This window comes from Macrobrachium rosenbergii, chromosome 54 (genome assembly GCF_040412425.1).
Source record: "Macrobrachium rosenbergii isolate ZJJX-2024 chromosome 54, ASM4041242v1, whole genome shotgun sequence".
Classification (NCBI taxonomy): Eukaryota; Metazoa; Arthropoda; class Malacostraca; order Decapoda; family Palaemonidae; genus Macrobrachium; species Macrobrachium rosenbergii.
The window spans coordinates 47,102,042-47,123,489 of NC_089794.1; the positions used below are offsets into that span (position 1 = coordinate 47,102,042).

Sequence of the window (21,448 nt, forward strand, 5' to 3'; positions counted from 1 at the left end):
AGCAAGAAAACCGCTCTGAACCGAGTTAAATACGGCAAAATAAACCTACCACGTAATCGATTTCCAAACCAAAACATTGATCGCTATGATCTCATTTTATAATACAAAAGCAATATAAGAATATATACAATATTATTGGATACAGTGCATTAAAGCATAACATTTGAAAAGATCCATGGAAAAGATGTGTATTTGTTACGTTAATGTTTGTATAATACGATATTATGTGTATATAGAGTACAGTATAATGTAGGCTAGGCTACCATATATGTATACGATATACCATAGTGTAGGCAAAGCTAATTCTTGTTTGTTATTCAATTTCTCTTTGTATTTAACTATCATAAGTCACTCTGCATTCTGCATGAACCTCCAGAATTTGCCGACATTAATAATTACTATACTCTGTATGTATAGAGTATGCTTTATAGTGTAGTATAGGCTACCATATATGTGTACATGGTGCTGAATACCCTAGTGTAGGCTATGCTATATTTGAGATAGGTTTTTTTTCCAACAAACGATCGTTTTTTTTTTTCCAATAAACGATGGATTTTTTGGAACCTAACCCCATTGTAATTAGGATAATACCTGTATAAGCATTTTTAGGATTTTTTAATGTGTTTTGATCTGTCAAAATAAGCAGTTCTAGGTGTTTTTAGAAGGGTGCTATGTACTCGCGGATTTTTGCTATTCGCGGGTGGGGTGGAAAGCTTCCCTGTGAATAAGGGGGTTTACTGTATACGTATATATTTTTAGGCTTTATAAACCCTCCCCACACTCGTATAAACCTTTCCCACACTGGTATTAACCTTCCACAATGTTATAAACACTTCCAATGCATTTAAACATTCTATCCTCTTAAACCTATGTAATGGTTCACAGAACAGGGCATCAACAGTGATAAAAATTCTGTTGTGTATGTACATGTTACCATGATTGACTAATTTTCAAGTACTAATATTAATGTATGTTAAACCTATGTAATGGGTCACAGAACAGGACATCAACAGTGATAAAAATTCTGTTGTGTATGTACATATTACAATGATTTACTAATTTTCAAGTACTAATATTAATGTATGTTAGTTATAAATGATTTGTTTAACCAGACCTCTGAACTCTTTTAGGGTTCTCGTCGGGCTGGAAAATAATATTAATGTAAACACAATGTGTTATTTCACTTACAGAATCCATTTAGTATACTGTATTGTTATTTTGATCTGTTATCATTGTAATATGCATAAAAACAAACCCGATCGTCCAACATTTGTAATTTACTTTGTGAGAATTAACTGACTGAAGCTGCTCAGTACTACCGAAAGAATTAGGAAGATAATTTTTCAGTTACTAAAAGAAACAAATTTATTAATGGAATTATTATTTTTAATTTTGTACATGAAAGTTTATGATACAGTAATTCATATTTCATTAAGAGAGAGAGAGAGAGAGAGAGAGAGAGAGAGAGAGAGAGAGAGAGAGAGAGAGAGAGAGAGAGAGAGAGAGAGAGAGAGAGAGAGAGAGAGAGAGAGAGAGAGAGAGAGAGAACTGGAGTTTACTACTAATAAAGAAAGTCTCAGCTGGGGATGAGAGAGTATGCAGTAACATTGAGTTGTTTACATATGAAATTCGGATTTCAAATATTTTTACGGTGATTAGGGATGAAGCATCAGCATTGACAAAATATTCTGTTGTGTACTGTTATATGTGTGATAATCATAGAATCAACTACTAAACTTGTAATGAAGCACGGTTTTAGGCTAGAAAATGCTTATTTTACCACAAAAATAAAAATAGATACCACAAAATCCTATGATGTAGTGAAAAATCTGCTACACAAATGTAGATATATTAAATTAAAAAATCTGTGATGCAGTGAGACCGCGATGAGTGAACCGCAATATGGCGGGGGATGACTGTATATATATATACTGTATATGTATATAATGTATACATAATGTTTATGCATGCATATGTAGATGTATATGTATGTGTGTATGTGAATACATATAAGCAATAACGGTGATGAAAATGATAGTTATACATATTAGTCCAAAAGAGGCAGTGTTTCTTGATGATGCATCAGAATTGTAACCTCTTCTTGATAGACCTACTTCCAAGGCTAGTGGGAGGAATGTCTTATTCCTTTTACAACTTGGTTATAAAGTAACAGAAACAGAAGCATCCCATCATTGTCTCCTTAACCCATAAGTGTTTAGGCCATCACCTAAGATGTCTTGAATCAGATTAGAAAAATCTTAGCACTACCTTTGAAGTCTTCCCTGTAGGGTCTTGCCCCTACAGCCTTGTTTTGCATGTAAGTTTCAGGTAGAATTTCCCAAACCACCCTTGATTTCTGCTTCAGTAGTGAGCTGGCTCACATTCTAAGTGAAAAAATTACACATGTAACCATAACTGTTTTGAAATCCCAGTTTGAGTAGGTTGTCTGGATCCTCAGAAGGCCGTGTGCAGAGTTTCAGAAGTGTCTGGCAAAACTTCAGGAAGATCCTTTGGGAGTTATGGTTCTCAGGGAAGGATACTTTGTACCTTTTGTTACATTTTTACCCCTGTCAGAGTTGGGAGGGGTAGATATTGAACAGTTGTTAGGCAACGAGGCCATCTAGCCATTTTTATTCTAGTCACCAAGTTTTACCATCATTTTTTCTTGTTCCCAAGACCTCAGGGAGGGAGGTGGAGGCCAGTTTTGAGCATTTCCAGTCTCAAGAAGTTTATGCATATTACTCCTCTTTCAATGAGTCATTCAGTTTGGTCCTGGTGGCCTTTTGGAAGGCAAAGGATGATTTCTGTCAACGTGTAGGACACATACTTCCACATCCTGGTAATCCTTCAGTCAAAGAAAACTATTTTGTTTGTTGGAGTTTTTAGCAGGATGGAGTCATCTTCTGATGACCTTGAGGGTGAAGAATTATGTTTTATGTCTAACCTCAGAACTGGACATTGTTGTTCAGTATTGACTAATCTATGTTTTTCTGATTCAGTCAGTTGTTTATCTGGGGATGAAGATTAGCTCTCTCTTTTTGGGGCTTTTCCAACAGGGAGATGGATAGACAATTTTCTTCCTATGAGAGCTTTATGGGTTGGCCTGTAGAACTCAAGAACCTTTACACTGTTCTCAGATGTCTCAGGGGCAGATTGGCAGATCATTCTGAGAAATTTTTTGATGTCAGGGAGTTGGAAGGCAAACAACCTACAGCCTTTGGCTGTTTGGAATGGTCTTATGCAAGCAGAACATCTAGTCAGATACATTACAGTCGCAGCCTTTTCCGACAATTCAACCTCTCAGTTCTTATATAAGACAACAAGGAGACAGGGAATGAGAGATTTGTTCAGGCTAGCAAAGAAACTTCCTTCTCCTTTGGACAGAGTCCAGCAACATCATTCCTTCACCACATTTTGCCCTAGGGAAAACATTGTTATTGAAGACCAACTCAGCAGAAAAAGGCAAGATCTTCAGTCAGATAGTCTCCTCTTCATCGAGTTTGCCAGAAGTTATGGAACCGCTTGGGAGACTCAAACACCCATTTGTTCACGACTGCCCAAGACACTGCTACCAGTTTACTGCCATCCATGCCAGAATCCTCAGGCATGGGCAGTTGATGCCATCCTTCAAGAATGCTTGAATCTAGACTTTTATTCTTGTCCTTTCTTTGCTGTTTTGAGGAAATACTCAACATGTGAGCTTTGCAGAACACAAAGATGATTTCGATAGCTCATTGGTGGCCCCAAAGGGAATGGTTCCCCTAACTTCCTTTCCTGGCGGCAGGTGTTTTCTTCCATTCAGGAAAGATCTTTTCAGGCAATCTTATTTGAGAAGATTCCATCAAACCTCCGCATGCTTCATCTGACCGCGTGGGGATTGCCAGTTATCTGTTACGAGCTAAGGGCATTTCTAGAATGGCCACGGAAGCAATCTTTAAGTCGAGAAGGCCCTCCACTGTTAGACTTGGTGCTTGTTCAGAGTGATATCCAGCACCTGTTCACTAGATATCTTGATTTAAGTTTTGGCAACCTCTAAGATACGCTAAGCAGTATTCTGTCACAGCGATCAAAAGATACCGCTTTACTTTGCATTCAGTTTTTGCGTCATGCTGAATGGCATATCACTCGTGATTTAAAGTTTGAAGCGAAGTCTTTTAGTTAGCTTCAAGCCCTTTCTTGTATGTGGGCTTTGTTCTAATGGCTACCTTTCTCTTTTCTTTCATTGCTTAGAGAAAAGATATAGAAGTGAAAGCCCTTCTGAGATTTGTGGCAGTGCCTAATTTAACTGCTTTGGTAGGCAATGAAGAAGTGGTTGTCTTATGTCAGTTAGAACTCTTAAGGGTTATATTAGTGACCTTCAAGCACTTTCTTGTATGGGGGCTTTGTTCTAGTGGCAGCCTCTCTCTTTTCTTTCATTGCTTAGAGGAAAGATATGGAAGTGAAAACCCTTCTCAGATTTGTGACAGTGCTTAATTTAACTGCTTTGGTAGGCAATGAAGAAGTAGCTGTCTTATATCCAGTTAGAACTCTTAAAGCTTTACTGGACAGACATACAGTGAACCCCCCGTATTCGCGGGGATGTGTACTGCCCCCCGCGAATAGCTAAAATCTGCGAATACTTAAAACCCCTCAAAAAAACTTAGAACTGCCCATTTTGATAGTTTAAACACAAGAAAAATCCTGTAAAAATGCGTACACCTGAGTATTTTAATAGTTTTGTCACAAAAAGTGTATTTATTCATGAAAATTATATGAAAATACAGTAATTAGTGAATATTTCTCAGTAAAAAATACCACGAATGGTCGAATTTTCCGTGAATAATGGGTAGATATGTTCCACAGAGAAACCCGCGAATGCGTGAGTCCGCGAATTGTGAGAACGCAAATGGGGGGGTTTACTGTAAACCTTTAAGAGGAGTTAAGTATTTATCTGTGGTGTTAAGAGACCAAATACTCCTATGTCCAAGAATGCTTAAGTCGACATGCACACAGTTGATTCCTGAGCTTTTAAAATTTTTGGAAATAATCCTCATGGTTTCTGTACCATAAGCATGTCTTTATTTCCTTCAAAACCTTTTGCTAAAGAAGGTTGTCATGCAGCTCGGGAGATGCAATTGTTGTTGACTCATTATTTGCGAAATGTTCAAATTTAGCATGAGGTGTAAAGCCCTTAGTCCTATCGTTGCGGCGGGGATGCTTTCTCCTGAACCAAATATGATAGTAACCTTGCTTTTTATCCTTTTGTTAGTTGATAGGAAATCCGGCTATTGAATTCTGGGAACACGAAGATACATGTTGGTGTTTACGAGTGCACCTTCTTATATGAAAGTGGTAGTTATCTTTAGTTTTGGACTTTTGGTTATGGGCTTTCAACTCAGGCACTAGTATTCTATGAGATAGTCCTTTTTTCATGACAGTACTTGCCAGTAAGGATCACACAACAGGCAGGAATGTTGAGAAGGTTTTTCCCCTCTTTAAAAAGTTTTTAGTTCACTTGGCTGAATGTTGTTTCTCTGGCTGCACTACCAGTATCCTCTTTCAATGTGGTAGTTAGCTAACTTTAACAGTAGGTAAGATTCATTCCAAATAATGAAGATTTTCATGATAAATTTATGTATCAGGTAAAAAAATCTAGGGGTGTTCAAGGGCAACTCTGTACCCGTCCTCATCTAACCTTGTCAATACTGCATAACTGTAAACACTAAATATGCTTATAAAGAACAACCATCACATTTTAAACTGAAAACTTGTGCAAAAGGCAAATGTCTACCTTTTTTCCTCAAATTTGCAACAAAATATACTAATAAACACTTCAAAAACAAATTTAACTTGTTTTTCTCTCTCTCGTAAATGACACACAATCCAGTAGGTAGGTAGGTAGCCTGTCTGTGTTTACCCACAGCCTACCATAGTTTTATGACCATTAATGTATTTTTATTCAGCAACTTTATCAGTTGTTACCATATTTTATTACTATACACTAGATACAAAATGTCTGTGAACAGTGGACTTAGGGTGGGTGTTACACTTACAGTATCCAATTCCATAAGTCAAACAGGCTATTACATCTGTACTTAAGATAAAGGCAATGAAACTGATATTTTATGTACTGAATCCATTTGTACTATATTATCATCGTATTATATCACCATCATATAATATGTAAAAAACCAATCATCCACCATTTGCATTTACGTAGGCTACGCTAATGTTTACATTTTCAGAATCAGTTGATTGAGCCTACTGTACTACCAAAAGAATTAGGAGAATAATTTTTTTTAGCTGCTAAAAGAAGTGGATTATTACTGGAAATATGTTTTTTTTGTACATTAATGTAAAACAAGTGTACAAAGGTAAATTAACTTTGTTAAATGAAAGCCCTCAAAGTCACAAAACTGCTGTTTCCCAATTCTTTTGTTTATGTCCATGCTCGATGTTTATGTCAGTTCTTTAGTGAGTGGTTGTTTATTTTAACCCTTAAATGCTGAGCCTCTATTTACAAAAGTGTCTGCCGTATGCTGGCGGTGTTTGGGAGTTAGCGCCGAAGCGGAAAGAAAGTTTTTTAAAAAAATCACAGCACGCTTAGTTTTTAAGATTAAGAGTTCCTTTTTGGCTCCTTTTTTTCTCATTGCCTGAAGTTTAGTATGCAACCATCAGAAATGAAAAAAAATATCATTATCATATATAAATATTGGAATATATGACAGTGCAGAAAAAAAATTTCATATATAATTGTATACAGATCGTGCTGTGAGCAAAACGGTTGAAGCTAATGAGCTAATTTGTTTTTTGTTGTATTGTACACTAAATTGCGATGAATTTGGTATATAACAAATTGTAAAATGATCAAAGCAACACAGAAAATATTATCACAAAATGATGCATGAATTTGTAACGTGCGGACGTAAAAAAAAGTTTTTTTAAAAAATTCACCATAAATCGAAATGTGCTACAGACTTCCCGTTTGTTGCAAAATGAAGGTAAATGATTGAATATTACTAGAATGTAAGAGTTTTAGCTTACAATTGTATTTTTCGACCATTTCAGTCGAGTCAAAGTTGACCTAAGGTTGAAATTTCGGCACTTATCGTGATTTATACAAAAATATTTCAAAACTAATAAAAGCTACAACCATGAGTATTTTTTGTTGTATTCTAAATGAAATTGCACACATTTTCATATATAAAACTTTATGTAACGGCTAATATAAAACTGTGCAAAAATTACGACAAAGTCACTAGAGAAATTCTGAGATTTTCAGTAGAGTTAGCGCACGCGGATGTAAGGAAAATGTTTTTTTCAAAAATTCACCGTAAATTGTAGTATTGTGCTAGAGACTTCTCGTTTGTTGCAAAATGAAGGTAAATAAATGAATATTACTAGATTGTAAGAGTTTTAGCATTTTTCTACCATTTCGGTCGAGTCCAAGTTGACCAAAGGTTGAAATTTTGGCACTTACCGTGATTTATATGAAAATATTTCAAAATTGATAAAAGCTACAACCATGAATTATTTTTGTTGTATTCTACATGAAATTGTGCACATTTTCATATATAAAACATTATGTAACGGCTAATATAAAACGGTGCAGAAATTACGACAAAGTGACCAAAGAATTTCTGAGATTGTAAGAGCCTGACGCCGTCTCTTCCAAACGTGTGTATTCGTGTGTTCATCGTCCATCGGAGAGGCGAGACGTTTGGCATCTTCACAAACAGAAACATACACACAGTTTGATACAGAAGATTTGTTGGAACATTATGAGTAAATGATTAGAATGCTTGCATGGCAATGCAAGTAGTGGTGATTGTACATACATCAAGACAACAATGGTTAGGGAGAAACAGACGGAAATATTGTATGGTTGAAATCGCGTTTCTCTAGAGAAAGAAAACGAGATGCTCTTGTTGTCTTGTCCACTCCGATGGACGAAGACGACATCAGGCTCTTACAAGATTTTCAGCAGAGTTAGCGCGGACGTAAGGAAAAAGTTTTTTTTTAAAATTCACCATAAATCGAAATATTATGCTAGAGACTTCTTGTTTGTTGCAAAATGAAGGTAAATGATTGAATATTACTAGAATGTAAGAGTTTTAGCTTACAATTGCATTTTTCGACCATTTTGGTCGAGTCAAATTTGACCGAAGGTTGAAATTTGGCCACTTATTGTGATTTATATGAAAATGTCAAAATTGGTAAAAGCTACAACCATGAGTTATTTTTTCTTGTATTCTACATGAAATTGTGCACATTTTCATATATAAAACTTTATGTAACGCCTAATACAAAACAGTGCAAAAATTACGACAAAGTGACTAAAGAATTTCTGAGATTTTCAGCAGAGTTAGCTGATGCTTTTTTTTTTGGGATAAGAAAGAAATTCGCACATGCGCAGCTGGCCCACGCTTGTAAACAAAAGAACAGCGTGATCTGTGAACTCCCAGCATCCCTCAAGGCATGTGATTTAAAATTTTTCGCAAACGAGGTCTATAAGTATTTTTCCGTGAATATTTAAAAAAACTTTTTGTAGTCGACGTATTTTACGTCCACTTGGCACCCGACAGACAACTTTTGTCGACATAAAATACGTCCAGTTGGCGTTAAAGGGTTAATACATTACCCTTAAAAAAGAAATAAATGGTTGACGTAAGAATATAGGAGAGTGTGAAGATTAGTATACTATTTCTCTCTCTCCCTATTCCACCGATCTATTTTTAAAAATTTTCTCAACCTCATTTTTAAAAACTTCCTTATGCTGTCTCTTTCTCTTTGTTCTGAAATGCTCTATGTGTGTATGTTTGTAGACAGTACAGGTAAAATTAGATCAATTTAAAATTATCTACTGTACAGTTAAAGACACACAGAGAAACAATAATATGTAGGAGAGAGAGAGAGAGAGAGAGAGAGAGAGAGAGAGAGAGAGAGAGAGAGAGAGAGAGAGAGAGAGAGAGAGAGAGAGAGAGAGAGAGAGAGAGAGAGAGAGAGAAGAGAGTTGTCCTTACTTGGGAGGAGAGAGAGAAAGACTTTGACCCACTATTAGCAACATTTTCCCGTCTTGTCATGTAAAATCGACATGTCTGACAGCTTTGTGTTTGAGCTTCTTACAAAAGATTTGGGGAAAGATATTTGTTTGTTTAAAATATGTATCACATACGAATTTTGCAATTACAGTTTTATTATTATTATTATTATTATTATTATTATATTATTATTATTATTATTATTATTATTATTATCATTATTATTATTAATATTTGAAAATTATTAATACTTATTATTAGGTAAAAAATGTGTTTATCATACAAAAGAAATAAACATGCATGTACCATAAAAATTCTCTCACAGTAAAGAAAGAAAGAGAGAGAGAGAGAGAGAGAGAGAGAGAGAGAGAGAGAGAGAGAGAGAGAGAGAGAGAGAGAGAGAGAGAGAGAGAGAGAGAGAATTACTTTTTTATTATTTAATGTTATTTAATTTACACATAAAACTTGAAAATTTGTAAGTTACATAAAAAAATTAAACATTAACCCGATGGCAGGATTTCTTAGTATTCGCAAATGTTTGCGTGTGTGTGAAAAACATGTATATGACAATTAATTAGGCTCCATGAAAAGTTCGAGTGTCTGTGAATTCGCACAACTTGAATCTTGCAAGTTCGCAGTATTACTGTATATATACATATATATATTATATCTATCTATCTATCTATCTATCTATCTATCTATCTATCTATCTATCTATCTATCTATCTATCTCCCTCCCTCCACCTCCTCTCAGCCAGGGAAACTGCTCCCCAGCTTCATCCACCTTCCAAAACAGCCCTTTCTCTGGGTAAGTTCCTCTGCACAGCCTTACTGCTCCTCCTCTCCCATGAGACCCAGCCATCTGATCACCCCCCCCCCACAGGATACTTCTCCAGGCCTCCCCCACCCTCAAACCCTTTCTCATTCTGTTTATGAGTGTAAGCAGTGTCACCAACATTTTCTTGAAGCTGCACAACATTGTTAACCATTGAAGAACATTTTTTCAAATTTTTAAAAATTTATATATCTTTTGGTCCCTGTCCAGATGATCGGAAAATGTTGAGTTACAGATAAGGAAGATCTGGATAATTGAGGGATTTCTTACTCTGTAAACTGTTCTCAATCCCTTCATATATTTCAACATTTGCTTCCTTGGAAAATTTATCATCCACACCTTTTTATAAATGCATGCATGCTACTTTCTTTGATTCTCTTGATTTGTGAATCATCTCCTGTGTTTAACCCTCATTCATAACATTCACTTGCAAATTTGAGTAAATGAACTTCTGCTAACTTTAAACTTTCTTTTTACAAGAAGTGTTTGTCTTTCACCTGTTTTTAGTGCTACTTGAAAAATTCTTGAATTTGTTAATGTACTGTTTATCTGCAAAAATGAGTTAGTTTTCATTGTACAGTGTTCACACCTTCCTCTTTCCCCCCCTTCTCCTGTTCTTTTTAATCCTGTATACACACACACCATGTAAATATTAACTAGCCATGAAAAAATTGTACACCTTTTTGTGAAACTTTTATTTGCACTTTATATCACTCTTAAAATACACATTCTCACACAAACTTCATCATAGAATAATGTTTGCTATTAGATTTTTTCCTTTGCCTTTTAGGAGGAGTTTTGCCATCAATTTACTTGTGCAACACTGAACACTGCAGCTTCCCTCCTCTTGGTTCTCAGCTAGCTGCAGTGCTTTCAGCCTTTTATTTCCCATCTTTTCCCATACGAGCAAATGAACATATAGAAAATTCTTTATTTATAGCACTCAAACTCCCCATGTTGCCACAGAACATATTCTTTGCAAACATGGGTTAATGGATGAGGTATGTGAAATCCATGGATTTGAAATATCCTCTTTGATCCCATTTAGGAAGTAACCTTACATTATTTAGTAGGATTTCTTTATTAGGATGCTGGTTCATTGGAAATCCTGTGTTGGTTTTGCTTTGACAGTAACTGTTTGTGATCCAGTCATTGTGAAATTTTAGAAAGTCCTAATGAGGACATCTCGTGTATTGCCATACACAGAAATGGGTAACAGTTTAGCATTAAATGTCGTTTCCCTCAGTAACATTGAGTCTTTCTACTTTCCAGTAGACATTTTGTAATTGGGAAAGGTGTACAACGATGTTGCTGGGTAAACTGTTCGTTGATAATAATAGTGATGATTGTGTGAATTTTCCCAAAGTTGATGGTACACTCCCATATTCAGCTCTGTATCTGAAGAACTATACTTTTCAGTTTGTAAGCTGCCTTGAATTGCCAAGCGATTGTAGATTTGATTTTATGATGCTTTGTTGCAAACCAAACTCATACTGTTGATAATTACTATGTATATGCTACAGGTATATGTTATTGCAATTCTGGAATTGATTTTGTTCCAGATGAATATGCTCATCATCTTAGTTCATATGAAATACTCTTTCTTGTATTCATATATAATATGCATATGTTACAGGTATGTTTTTGTAAGTGCTGTATATAATTTTTTTTTTCAGGTGAATATACTCCTCGTGATCCTAGTTTATGGGGTGGTCAGCCAAGCAGTTCAGGTGGACCCTACTACACTGGTGGGCAAGGAAGGGGTGCTGGTTCTGTAGGGCTAAGATTCAGTGCCCCACCACCTCCCATACCCACTGGATCTGCCAGGGAACTAATCAGTGTTCCAGTTAATAATGGGAGCCTTATAGAGGTACGTGCTATAGACATTCTTTTTTATAATTTACGTGCAATTTAATTTTTAGTTTTTTCTCATTTAGCTTAGGTTGTAGGGGTATTTCAGTACAATAGTGTTTTTATATAAGTAACTTACCAAGTAATTACATAGCTATTGGTTCCTATATCAAAATTTTTTTCATTTGTGTGTTGGTGGCAGAGTCCCACCTACTCCGGGGACTCATGGTTACAGTCCTGTGGGTTTCGGCTGCCGGGGGACCCACCACCAGGTGGCAGTGGGTACAGGATACAACAAGATGGCGACGGAACCGACCTAACAACCTAGGACGGCGTGCCCTTACCTGGCGGGGGCGACACCTGGCGGGGGCCCCCTGGACCCCCACCAACCTAGGTCCCCACCAAAACTAACGAAACCAACCTAACCTAACACAGGACGGCGTGTCCTTACCTGGCCGGGGCTTCTGACCCCAGATGGGCCGTGGAAATTTGTAAATATATAACTATTCAGTTCACTTTCACCCGACCGTACTGGCGGTTTCGGTGGCTCCATTCTTCTTCGTTTTGGCGCTGGGGCACTGGCTTTTGGCGGGATCTGGACAACTGGAACTGGGGAACAGGACCTGTTTGGATTCGTCCCCGATTGTTGTGTTTCGGGGACATTAGACCGCATTTTGGCGGGTGTTGAAAACTCTATTCAAAGGATATGCTTTAATTAATTTTTAAAGGGCAAGAGACATTAGTTAAGTAACGTTTTTAATACAATACATAGAAAAATATGAATTATACATGGTTTTTGCGGTACCTTCTAGGCAAACTGGATTCTATTGTGTTTGTGTATGCTTGTATCGTAGTTAGGTGTGTTTTGAAATGGTGATTTAAAGTGTGGTATGATTTCCAACAATCTGAAATTACCGTTGAATCTGGGTGTATGTTTTCAATTAAAATTGGAAGTAATGTTTCTTAGGATCGGTCTGGTACAACTTGAAAGAATGTTTCTTTTGTTTAGGTGGTCAATCCCCGAGAACCCAACAACCTTCGACACGTCTGCCTTTGTTGAATTTCCTCTTTCAAATTTGGATTCGTCAATTTCCACGATGTGTCCTGGCCCCGATTTTCGGTTGTCCTGAATCAAAATATCGACTATTCCCGGCAGAAATTAAACCAGTCTACTAAGGTTTGGGGAGACCCAATATCCAGAGTCATCCGGACATATTTCTGGGGAAGTTCATGGATCCAGCAATCAGCACCAAAATGCTCTTGAAAGAAAGGTGGGAACCGAAAAGAATGAGCCAGTCCGATGGATGTTATTTTCCGACATCAGGTTACATTGCCAAATGAATTTGGCCATGCTTGATCAGGGACGGCGGTGCCTTCACACTTTCCACAAGTCCGCTGAAATCGCCAAGTAGGCCACTTTTCATTAAGTAAACGTTTTCACTGGATTCTTAGATGCAAATTCCGTGGGTAATACGACCTAGTAGCCATGTTTTTAAGGCTTGAACCCGGAAGAGACTGAGGAAGGTCGCGGGCAAGGTAGGTCTCGGGGCATGTCGGGTTGGTTCGGTTTCTCTTTCGGTCGTTGGTCGTCAGCTGTTTAGGTAGAACTACTTACCTTAGGGGATCTCGGGTCAGGAAGAATGAGTTAGGCGGCCCAGCATCAAACTGTAATCTACCCTAGTGTTTTTATGTAAGTAACTTACCAAGTAATTACATAGCTATTGGTTCCTAGCCTACAGCAGCTTAAAAACTCAAAATTTGTGTGGCGGCGCTTCATTCATTTGTGTGTTGGTGGCAGAGTCCCACCTACTATCCGGGACTCATAGGAACAACTTAGCTGAGAGCTCAATTCGTTTCCTGCCAGCTTCCAATCAACATCGGGAGTTTTTCCGCAGCTGCTTGATTGCTTTTTAGATAGTTATTTGCCCCATCTTGGTGAAGTATTCAGAACTTGTTGTTGTGGCTTTCAGTCACTGGTGGATTGATTTTCTGGTTAACTTTAGGAATTTCTTTAATTAACAATGTCAGATTCTAGTTCATCCAGTATTCGCTTCTGTTCTGAGGGCTGTAAAACTAGGTTAACCAAGTTTTCTTACAATTCTCATACCAAATGCACTAAATGTAAGGGGGGGCAAGAATGTAGTAAGGATAACACTTGAATAGAGTATTATCCTTACTACATTACTGCATAGAGTGTCAGGATTGGGAGGATAAAAAATGGAAAACCTTAAAATCTCATCTAGAAAAACTTGAAAGAGGTAGAAAGAGGAAGGCAGCCCTTAGGGCTGAGAATAGGGCCAGTACAGATTCTACTCCTTGGATGGTAGAGCTGTTATTCCTCCAATTCCTCCTGTTTCTCCCTCTCTGAGTCCTCCTACTTTATCATCTACTCCTATTCCAGGTTCTCATGATTCTGCTCTCCACGTTATTGCCAGCCTCGAATCAAGGTTCAGTCAGAAGTTTGGATTATTATCCAACACCATTATAGAGATGGGGTCTGCTAGTAGATCTCTGATGGAGAAAAATGTGAACAGTGAAAATGCAGTGAGAAGTGACAGTGTTGTGAATGTTGAGGAGGTGGCTGTCCGTCCCACCAGTGCTCCTTGATGAAGGTCCCTGTCTGCTCCCCCACACCGGGGAGAAGACATACTGGAGGTCCAGGGGAGGCTGGTGCGGTTTGCCCACGGGCAGTCACCCCCTCTGTCGACTCTGTCGTTTGTTCCCAGGCTTCAACTAAGCGCCATTGGAGAGCGGTTCCAGTGCATCAGCTTTCCTCAGATTCGGAAGCTCCCAGCCCGGACCAGAAGTGCCTGTATAGCTACCCTGCTTCATTGTGCCTGCTCAAGAGACCTGCCGATCTTGGCGATACATCTCTTCTGGCAGTCAAGAGGTACAGGGAGGTTAGCCTGCAACCTTCCTGCAGCTTTCAGGACCGGTCTTTTTCTCCATCTCGCCCTTGTCATTCGTTGGGAGACAGTCCTGAGCGCTCTAAGTGCCCAAAGCGCCCGACTCCTTCTGAGTGCCTGGCACCAACTCCCGAGCTTCCGGCACCAACAGCCGAGCACCCAGCCACTTCTTCCGGGTGCCAAGTGCCTTCCTCTCATGTGCCACCGTCATCATCAGTTCATTAACCCACTCCAGTGTCAATTGACGGAGCTTATGGTTTTTTTAGAGAAAACCTCATCGGTTCCCAAAACCAAAGACAAGTCTTTGTCTCCTATCTCCTCAGAGGAGGAAGAGGTTGTTCAGGATATGGTCCCCTCTTCAGCATACTCGTCTCTTTTGCGATTTCTCCTGGATAGCTTTCCAGATTTCTTCGTTCCTGCTGCTCCAACTTCTCCAGCTCCTACCTTCCTCATGAGGAAGCAGTCGTTGGGGGGTATCAAGTTACCTATACACTGACTGGCTGGCCTCTAAGAAAGAGCACGGCAAAGCAACATTCGCTTTTCCGTCCAGCAAGTTAATGAAGATAAGGTACTCGTTCTATGTCACTGGGGAAGCTCCTTTCTTGGGAGTCTCTGCCTTCTCCCAGGGGGACTTCTCCAGTCTGGTGGATTCAGCTCGTAGAACAGCCTTTTCTACGGCCAAGATAATGTTTACCTCCCCCGAACTTGATCACCTTATCAAGAACATTTTTAAAGTTTTCAAGATTTTTAGTTTTCTTGATGGGGCCATCAGGGTACTAGCGAGAAAGATTGAGGACCGTCTAAATCTTGCTGAAGACTGCCTGCGATTTGCTGGGAGTTCTTTCGTGTGCCGATAAGGCAGTTAGAGATGGCTCTTCAGAACTCACTTCTTTCTTTTAAATGGGTGTGCTAAAAAAAGAGGGAGCTCTAGTGTTCTTTCACCTTGAAAGGAGTCTCGCCGATACAGAAGTCAGCTCTACTTTTCGCTCCTTTAGATAAGAATCACCTCTTTCCGCAAGTCACGGTGAAGGAGATTCTTTTAAGACTTGCAGAAGTAGTCTTGTCACTGACCTGTTAGCGCACAGTCCACTAGGTGTCCGAGGGAGTCTGTGCCCTCCATGTCAAGATCATTCGCCTCCTTACAGCCTCAGCCCATCCTTGGGGGGAAGACAGAAACCAAGATTAGACCCAGATCAAACTTGCGACCTCCTTCGAAGCCCTTTAAGAAGTCTTTCTTCAAGACTAACCCCAAGAAATGAGAAGTTAGTCCTTCACACCCAAGTGGGAGCCAGATTCCTACATTTTTGGAAGGAATGGGAGCCCAGAGGAGCAGAACCTTGGGTGGTCGAGGTTCTCAAGGAGGGTTATGCCATTATTTTCATGAAAGCTCCTCCTTTAGTAACATTGTCAATCACCATGACAGCGTATTCAGAAGGTTCCATGAAGTTTTTTGGTCTTCCTCAGGAAGTTGATTCCCTGATCATGAAGGGAGTGGTGGAAGAGGTGCTGGATTGCCACTTGGAAGGTTTTTACAACTGCCTTTTCGTGGTTCCAAAGGCCTTGGGTGGCTGGAGGCCCATTCTGGATGTCAGCACCCTGAATGCGTTCGTCCTGAAGACGAAGTTTCACATGGAGACCGTTCGCTCAGTCATGTCTTCAGTGCAGCAGGGGGACTTGATGGTCACCCTGGCTGTGCAAGATGCATATTTTCATGTTCCTGTTCATCCATACTCAGGAAATTTCTACGCTTCGTTTTTCAGGACAGAGTACTAAAGTTTTGGGCCCTTTGCTTAGGCTTGTCGATGGCCCCGCAAGTTTCCACACGCTTCTGTACTCCTCTAGGGAATTGGCTTCACCTTCTGGGAATCAACATCAACTTATGCCTGGACAATTGGCTTCTCCGCTCTTCATTGGCGGAGAAGTGTGCTGAGGACTTGACAAGAACTCTTCGCTTGACGCAGGCGTTAGGCATTATCATAAATGAGAAGAAATCCCTTATGTCAGTGAGTCAGGAGATTTCCCTATTTAGGGATGGTACTGAATTCTTTAACTTTTCGGGCTTTTCTGTCGCTCAAAGGAGTCGACAACTGCCTTCAGACTGTCAGTCAGTTCCTTGCACTTCCTTCCTGCTTGACAGTGCAGTGGGTGAGTCTCCTAGGGACCCTTGCATCAGTAGAGCAGTTTGTGAGATTAGGCAGACTGCACATGAGACCCCTTCAGTTTTTCCTGAAAGCAAACTGGTGCAGAAAGACCCAACCAGATTTTCATCTTCCTGATTATATTGGAAATCAAAGAGGATCTCCATTGGTGGTCTTGCAAAGAAAGACTTCGGGAAGGGAAGTCTCTTCTTCCAGTGAGCCCTGACCTTCAATTTTGTTCAGGCACCTCCGACCGAGGCTGGGGTCCTCTCCTGGACGGGCGGGAAGTCTCCAGAACATGGAGAGCGTTGCAAAGGCAGTCTCACATCAATGTGAAGGAACTGAGAGCAGTTCACTTGGGCCTTTAGTCCTTCTCAGATCTATGTCTGCGGTAAGAAGATAGTAGTGGATGCGGACAACACCGTTCCACTTTCTTACATTCGCAAGCAAGGGGGCACTTATTCCTTCTCTCTGTACGAGACGGCGAGGCATCTCCTTCTGTGCCAGCAGTCTTGGGTTTGTTTTGCAAGAACAGCAGGCAAGGACATCAGTCCCTTTGCTAATCTGTTGTTCTCTCTCAGTCAGCATCCTTCTCTCTGAGCTGTGACTTTAACATGGGGATTTTCGTAATTTGCTCTGCTATGAAAATTATTCATCTAACCTCACTGGGCACCTGGTGCAGAAACAGTGGACTTCATTTGTCTAATAATAGCAATCTTTATGATAAGTTTGGTTAGATTACCTCTGATTTTTTTTTTTTTTTTTTTTTGTCTACTTGATTCTACTACAATTACAGTGTTCAAAGCTGTATGATTGGAGCCCTTGCTGTATTAGTTTGGCATGGATTCCACTACTGATGTTTTAATAGCCTCGTCTGGTCCTTTGCACGACCAAGACCTGCTCCTGCAAGGGATCCTATTACCTGGTCCTTGAAAAGGTTCCTACAACTGTTGTTTCTTCAATTCAGTGGTCCTAATATTGTCCTGATGCTACCACAACCCACATGCTTCAAAATATGGTTGTCTTGGTAATATTGGCATTAGGAGCCAGGATCACTGAACTTGGCAATCTTAGACTTTGTCAATGCTCCATCACCTGTGCTCCTAGCCATCACTTGCTGTTGTAACCTAGTCCATCATTCTTGGCCAAGATTGAGGACCATTTAAGAAGGAAATCTATTTTTTGTGAAACTCATTATTACAGATAAAACATTGTGCTTGATCTGGTCACTCCAGGTTTACTGAGACTTCATGGCTAGTGCCCCAGATGGTGGTTTTTCCTTACATTCTACCACAAACTATAAAGGCTGATTACCCACTCCCTCCCAGAGTTGTATGATGTCCAGAAGGTGGGCTCTTTGCTGGCTTCCCTTTGGAAACATCACTTCTGAAGAAATTTCTATGTTTATGGGGGTCATCAGAGGCAGTGTTCTTCAAACATTACTGCCATGAAATTGAAAATGTTTGACTGCACTGCATGTCAGTTAGTGCAGCAGATTGCTGTAAAAAAATCGCTCAGATAGTGAGAAACAAGTGCATGAAATTTGGCACAAACATTCCTAAGACTACGCCTAGAAAAGGGCTACCACCTGAGGGGTCCAAGATGGCGGCTATTTTTCAAAAATGGCCGCCATCTATGTTGAGATTCACTGGTTTGGGAGCATCTATTGATGGAATATGCCAGTTTTTTTTTTTTTTTAAACCTCGACTTTTAGGTTATAAAATGTTCCATACCACACATTTTATTGAAAAACCCTTACTAAATGAATTGTGAAATCAAGATGGCGACAAAATGGCTGCCATAAAAGTTCTTTTTTTTCTATCCACAGCGCTAGCAGACATAGAGACCAACTGTTTATTTAATGGTATGGTCCATGTGATCAGGTTGTGTTTAACTAATATGCTATTTTCAACTGAAATAGTAATGGTATGGTCACATACAACATTGTGTCTAAGACTGTAACCATAAAAGAAAAGAAGAGAAATAATGGACTAAAGAACCAATCTATGTATAGAAGTCTCTCAACCTACACCTTTGAAAATTCGAGGATAAGAAGGTAGGCATAGCATGACACGCTGGGATGCTCAAGCTAGGATTATCTACTGAAGAGAGGGCACATTTATCTAGACTCACATTTGCAAGTGCACAGAGCGCAGGGAAGACCTGTTTGTAGCACTTGCAAATTCTTCCACAAAGCCTGCTTTGCATCCACATTTGCAAGCTGTTGGCAACTCTGGCTAAGGGCGAAAGTTGGTTGTCCAGAGGACTTGCCATGCTTCACCAGACTTTGCCATCCCCACCAGCAGGGCCCTCTGGCTGTGGCTGACACTGCGGCCTGCCCCACACACAACCAGCCTGGCACGCAGCACGCTTGGTGTGTTGGAGGAGAGCCCCTGGCTGGTGGAATGGCCCATATGCCCTTTGTTTTCTGGCAAACATATCAAGTCTAGCCTCATCCACAGTGCCAGCAGTGCTGATCTTTCATACATAAGTATGACAAACCTCCAGGACCTTCAGGTCACTCTCTTCCACTCTGAGAGGGTAGTGACCAGTTTGGAGAACACAGTGGAGGCCCTGGAAAGATGTTCCATGTCTGCCAGGCGGTCTTCTTGCCCTTGCTCCGAAGGCTGGACACTGTATCACAGCCTGTGAACGTGATGGAAGAAGAGCATGCCATTCACCTTCTCCTGGCCCAGAGTTGCACAGAAAACATGCACAGCAATCCAGCGCAGGCTCTGGCCTTGGCCAAATGCCACCCATAGCTTCTCTAGCCCTAGATTGTGGAGAGTGGAGAAAGCACTGACTGCAAATCTATAAGAACATCTGTGTCATTTGCTTTAACCGTGATGGTCTTGGCTCCATGTTCTGTGGCATATTTGGCATGGGAGAAAGATGCGGTGTCAGCTTCTCATGAGAGCACTTTTCCAGTCCCTGAAGACTAGTTTCCATGAGTGCTGAGGACAGCATGACCCTTTCGTGGCAATGACAACATTTGTGGCAGACATCTGGGCAACTTTTGTCTGCCAGAACTGAACAACTGTCTTATTGCACCGTGTCTTAGGAAATTGCGCCAGTTGGATGGAATAGTGTTTCTGTCTGTCACCTTGCGCTTCCTCCTTGACCATGCTGAGCCTGGTCTCAGCTGAGGCTGATGTATTGTATACATCAAATACAAGATGTGATGATACTTGCCGCTATAGGATTGTAAATACAGGCAAGAAGTCGCAGCGCATAGCCCTCAAAGGCCTTTCCTTCTTTGGTGAAAGCATGGACTTCAAAGCTGATCCATCTAATGAGATGATCAGTCTTTGGTTCTTTGTCTCTAGTGTAACATGACTCTCCAGGACCTGGTACTGGCTGAGACTTCTTGACATGTGTACAGCCTACCACCCCTCACTATGGGAAGCTGGGAATGTCGATTCTCGTGGTTGGAAGAATTCGCAGATCACATCCACTGCCTGACAGGATATAAATAGCTTTGAGAAAGCTGCAATCCTCCTTCAGAAGTTTCTGCTTTGACTGTTCTACAGGAGCAGCTTCTTGCCTGAAGAAGTCAGTTCTGTTCTTCTTTATCGGCTCATAGAAGGAGACTGCATTGTTTGCCAAAGAGTCTGAAAACTTCTGATATTTAGTGCGGCCTCTGTCAAGGTGTGTCTGTAGAAGTTCTGCTGAGCTGGGGTGGGCAATGTCTTTGTTGTCAATGGAATACAGATCCTGGCTCTCTTCCTGAAAAGGACTTCAAGTGTTGCAAAGCCACGACAGTTTAAGCTGACTCTCTCCAAGAATGTCTTCGCGCATGAGGTGTTTGTTCATGGTGTGCTGTCTGCTCATTAGACTCTTACTTTTGAACCTCTGTTTCGTATGCAGACACCAAGCCGGATGATCTCTGGGCCAGCCACCATCCATCTTCGAGTGCTGACGGATCTTCAACAGCTAATGGTTCGCCTATCAGCCTTTATAAAGGCATTGGTCTGCTCATGAGCTTGGTCAAGAGCCATTGCCGAGAACTGGCGACTGGTCTTGTGCACAACAAAGTTGCCAGCCTTGAACTCCTTGTGCAACTCTGGGTGTGAACTCTCTAGGGTAAGCATGTCCCTGAGGTGAATAGGCAGCCAACGAGCATAGTTTGTATTATTGTTGGAAAAGAAGTAGGGTATCAGCTCATGCAATGCCTGGCAGTAGAGGACAAAATTGGCCTCACGGAAGGACCTGATCAGTAGGAATATCACGTTCCATAGACAACACCATGTGCCAGAAGTGGAACTGTGACTCTGCTGTCTTCGGCTGCCACCACTCCTCAAACTCTCTAATGCTGCTCATTGTTGTTTGCTTTCAGCACAGTAGTCAGTGTATGCTGTCCTCAGAGTTGTACAAACTAGAGGTTGAACCCATCTGCCTTTTGTCCTGGTTACACTTGCAGCTGACAGGAAGGATTCTGCAGTTCCAGATGAAGCAACTCCTGCCTCCACCAGAGCTCCTGTCCAACCACTGCCATGAAGAAGAGTACCAAGAGATGTCATTGCTGCCATCTCAATGTGCAGACCACCAAACATTACCAGATACTTGTCTTCGCCATACTGATCAGGCCACTGCCACTGCACCTGCTTTGCTACGCATAGATTGGCTGATCAGCTGTGATTATGGGTATCTGGCCAGGGTTCAGAAAAATCAGTGACATCCTGCACTTTCTGCATCACG

At 40.5% G+C, this 21,448-nt stretch overlaps 1 protein-coding gene across 1 annotated transcript in view; it reads left to right on the top strand.

Annotated features, from left to right (window-relative positions):
• swm (Zinc finger protein swm) overlaps positions 1-21,448 on the top strand; it is a 203,425-nt gene that overhangs the window by 67,896 nt on the left and 114,081 nt on the right. Inside the window, 1 exon segment of the mRNA XM_067098233.1 lies at positions 11,532-11,725. Coding sequence (XP_066954334.1) covers positions 11,532-11,725 — 194 coding nt within the window.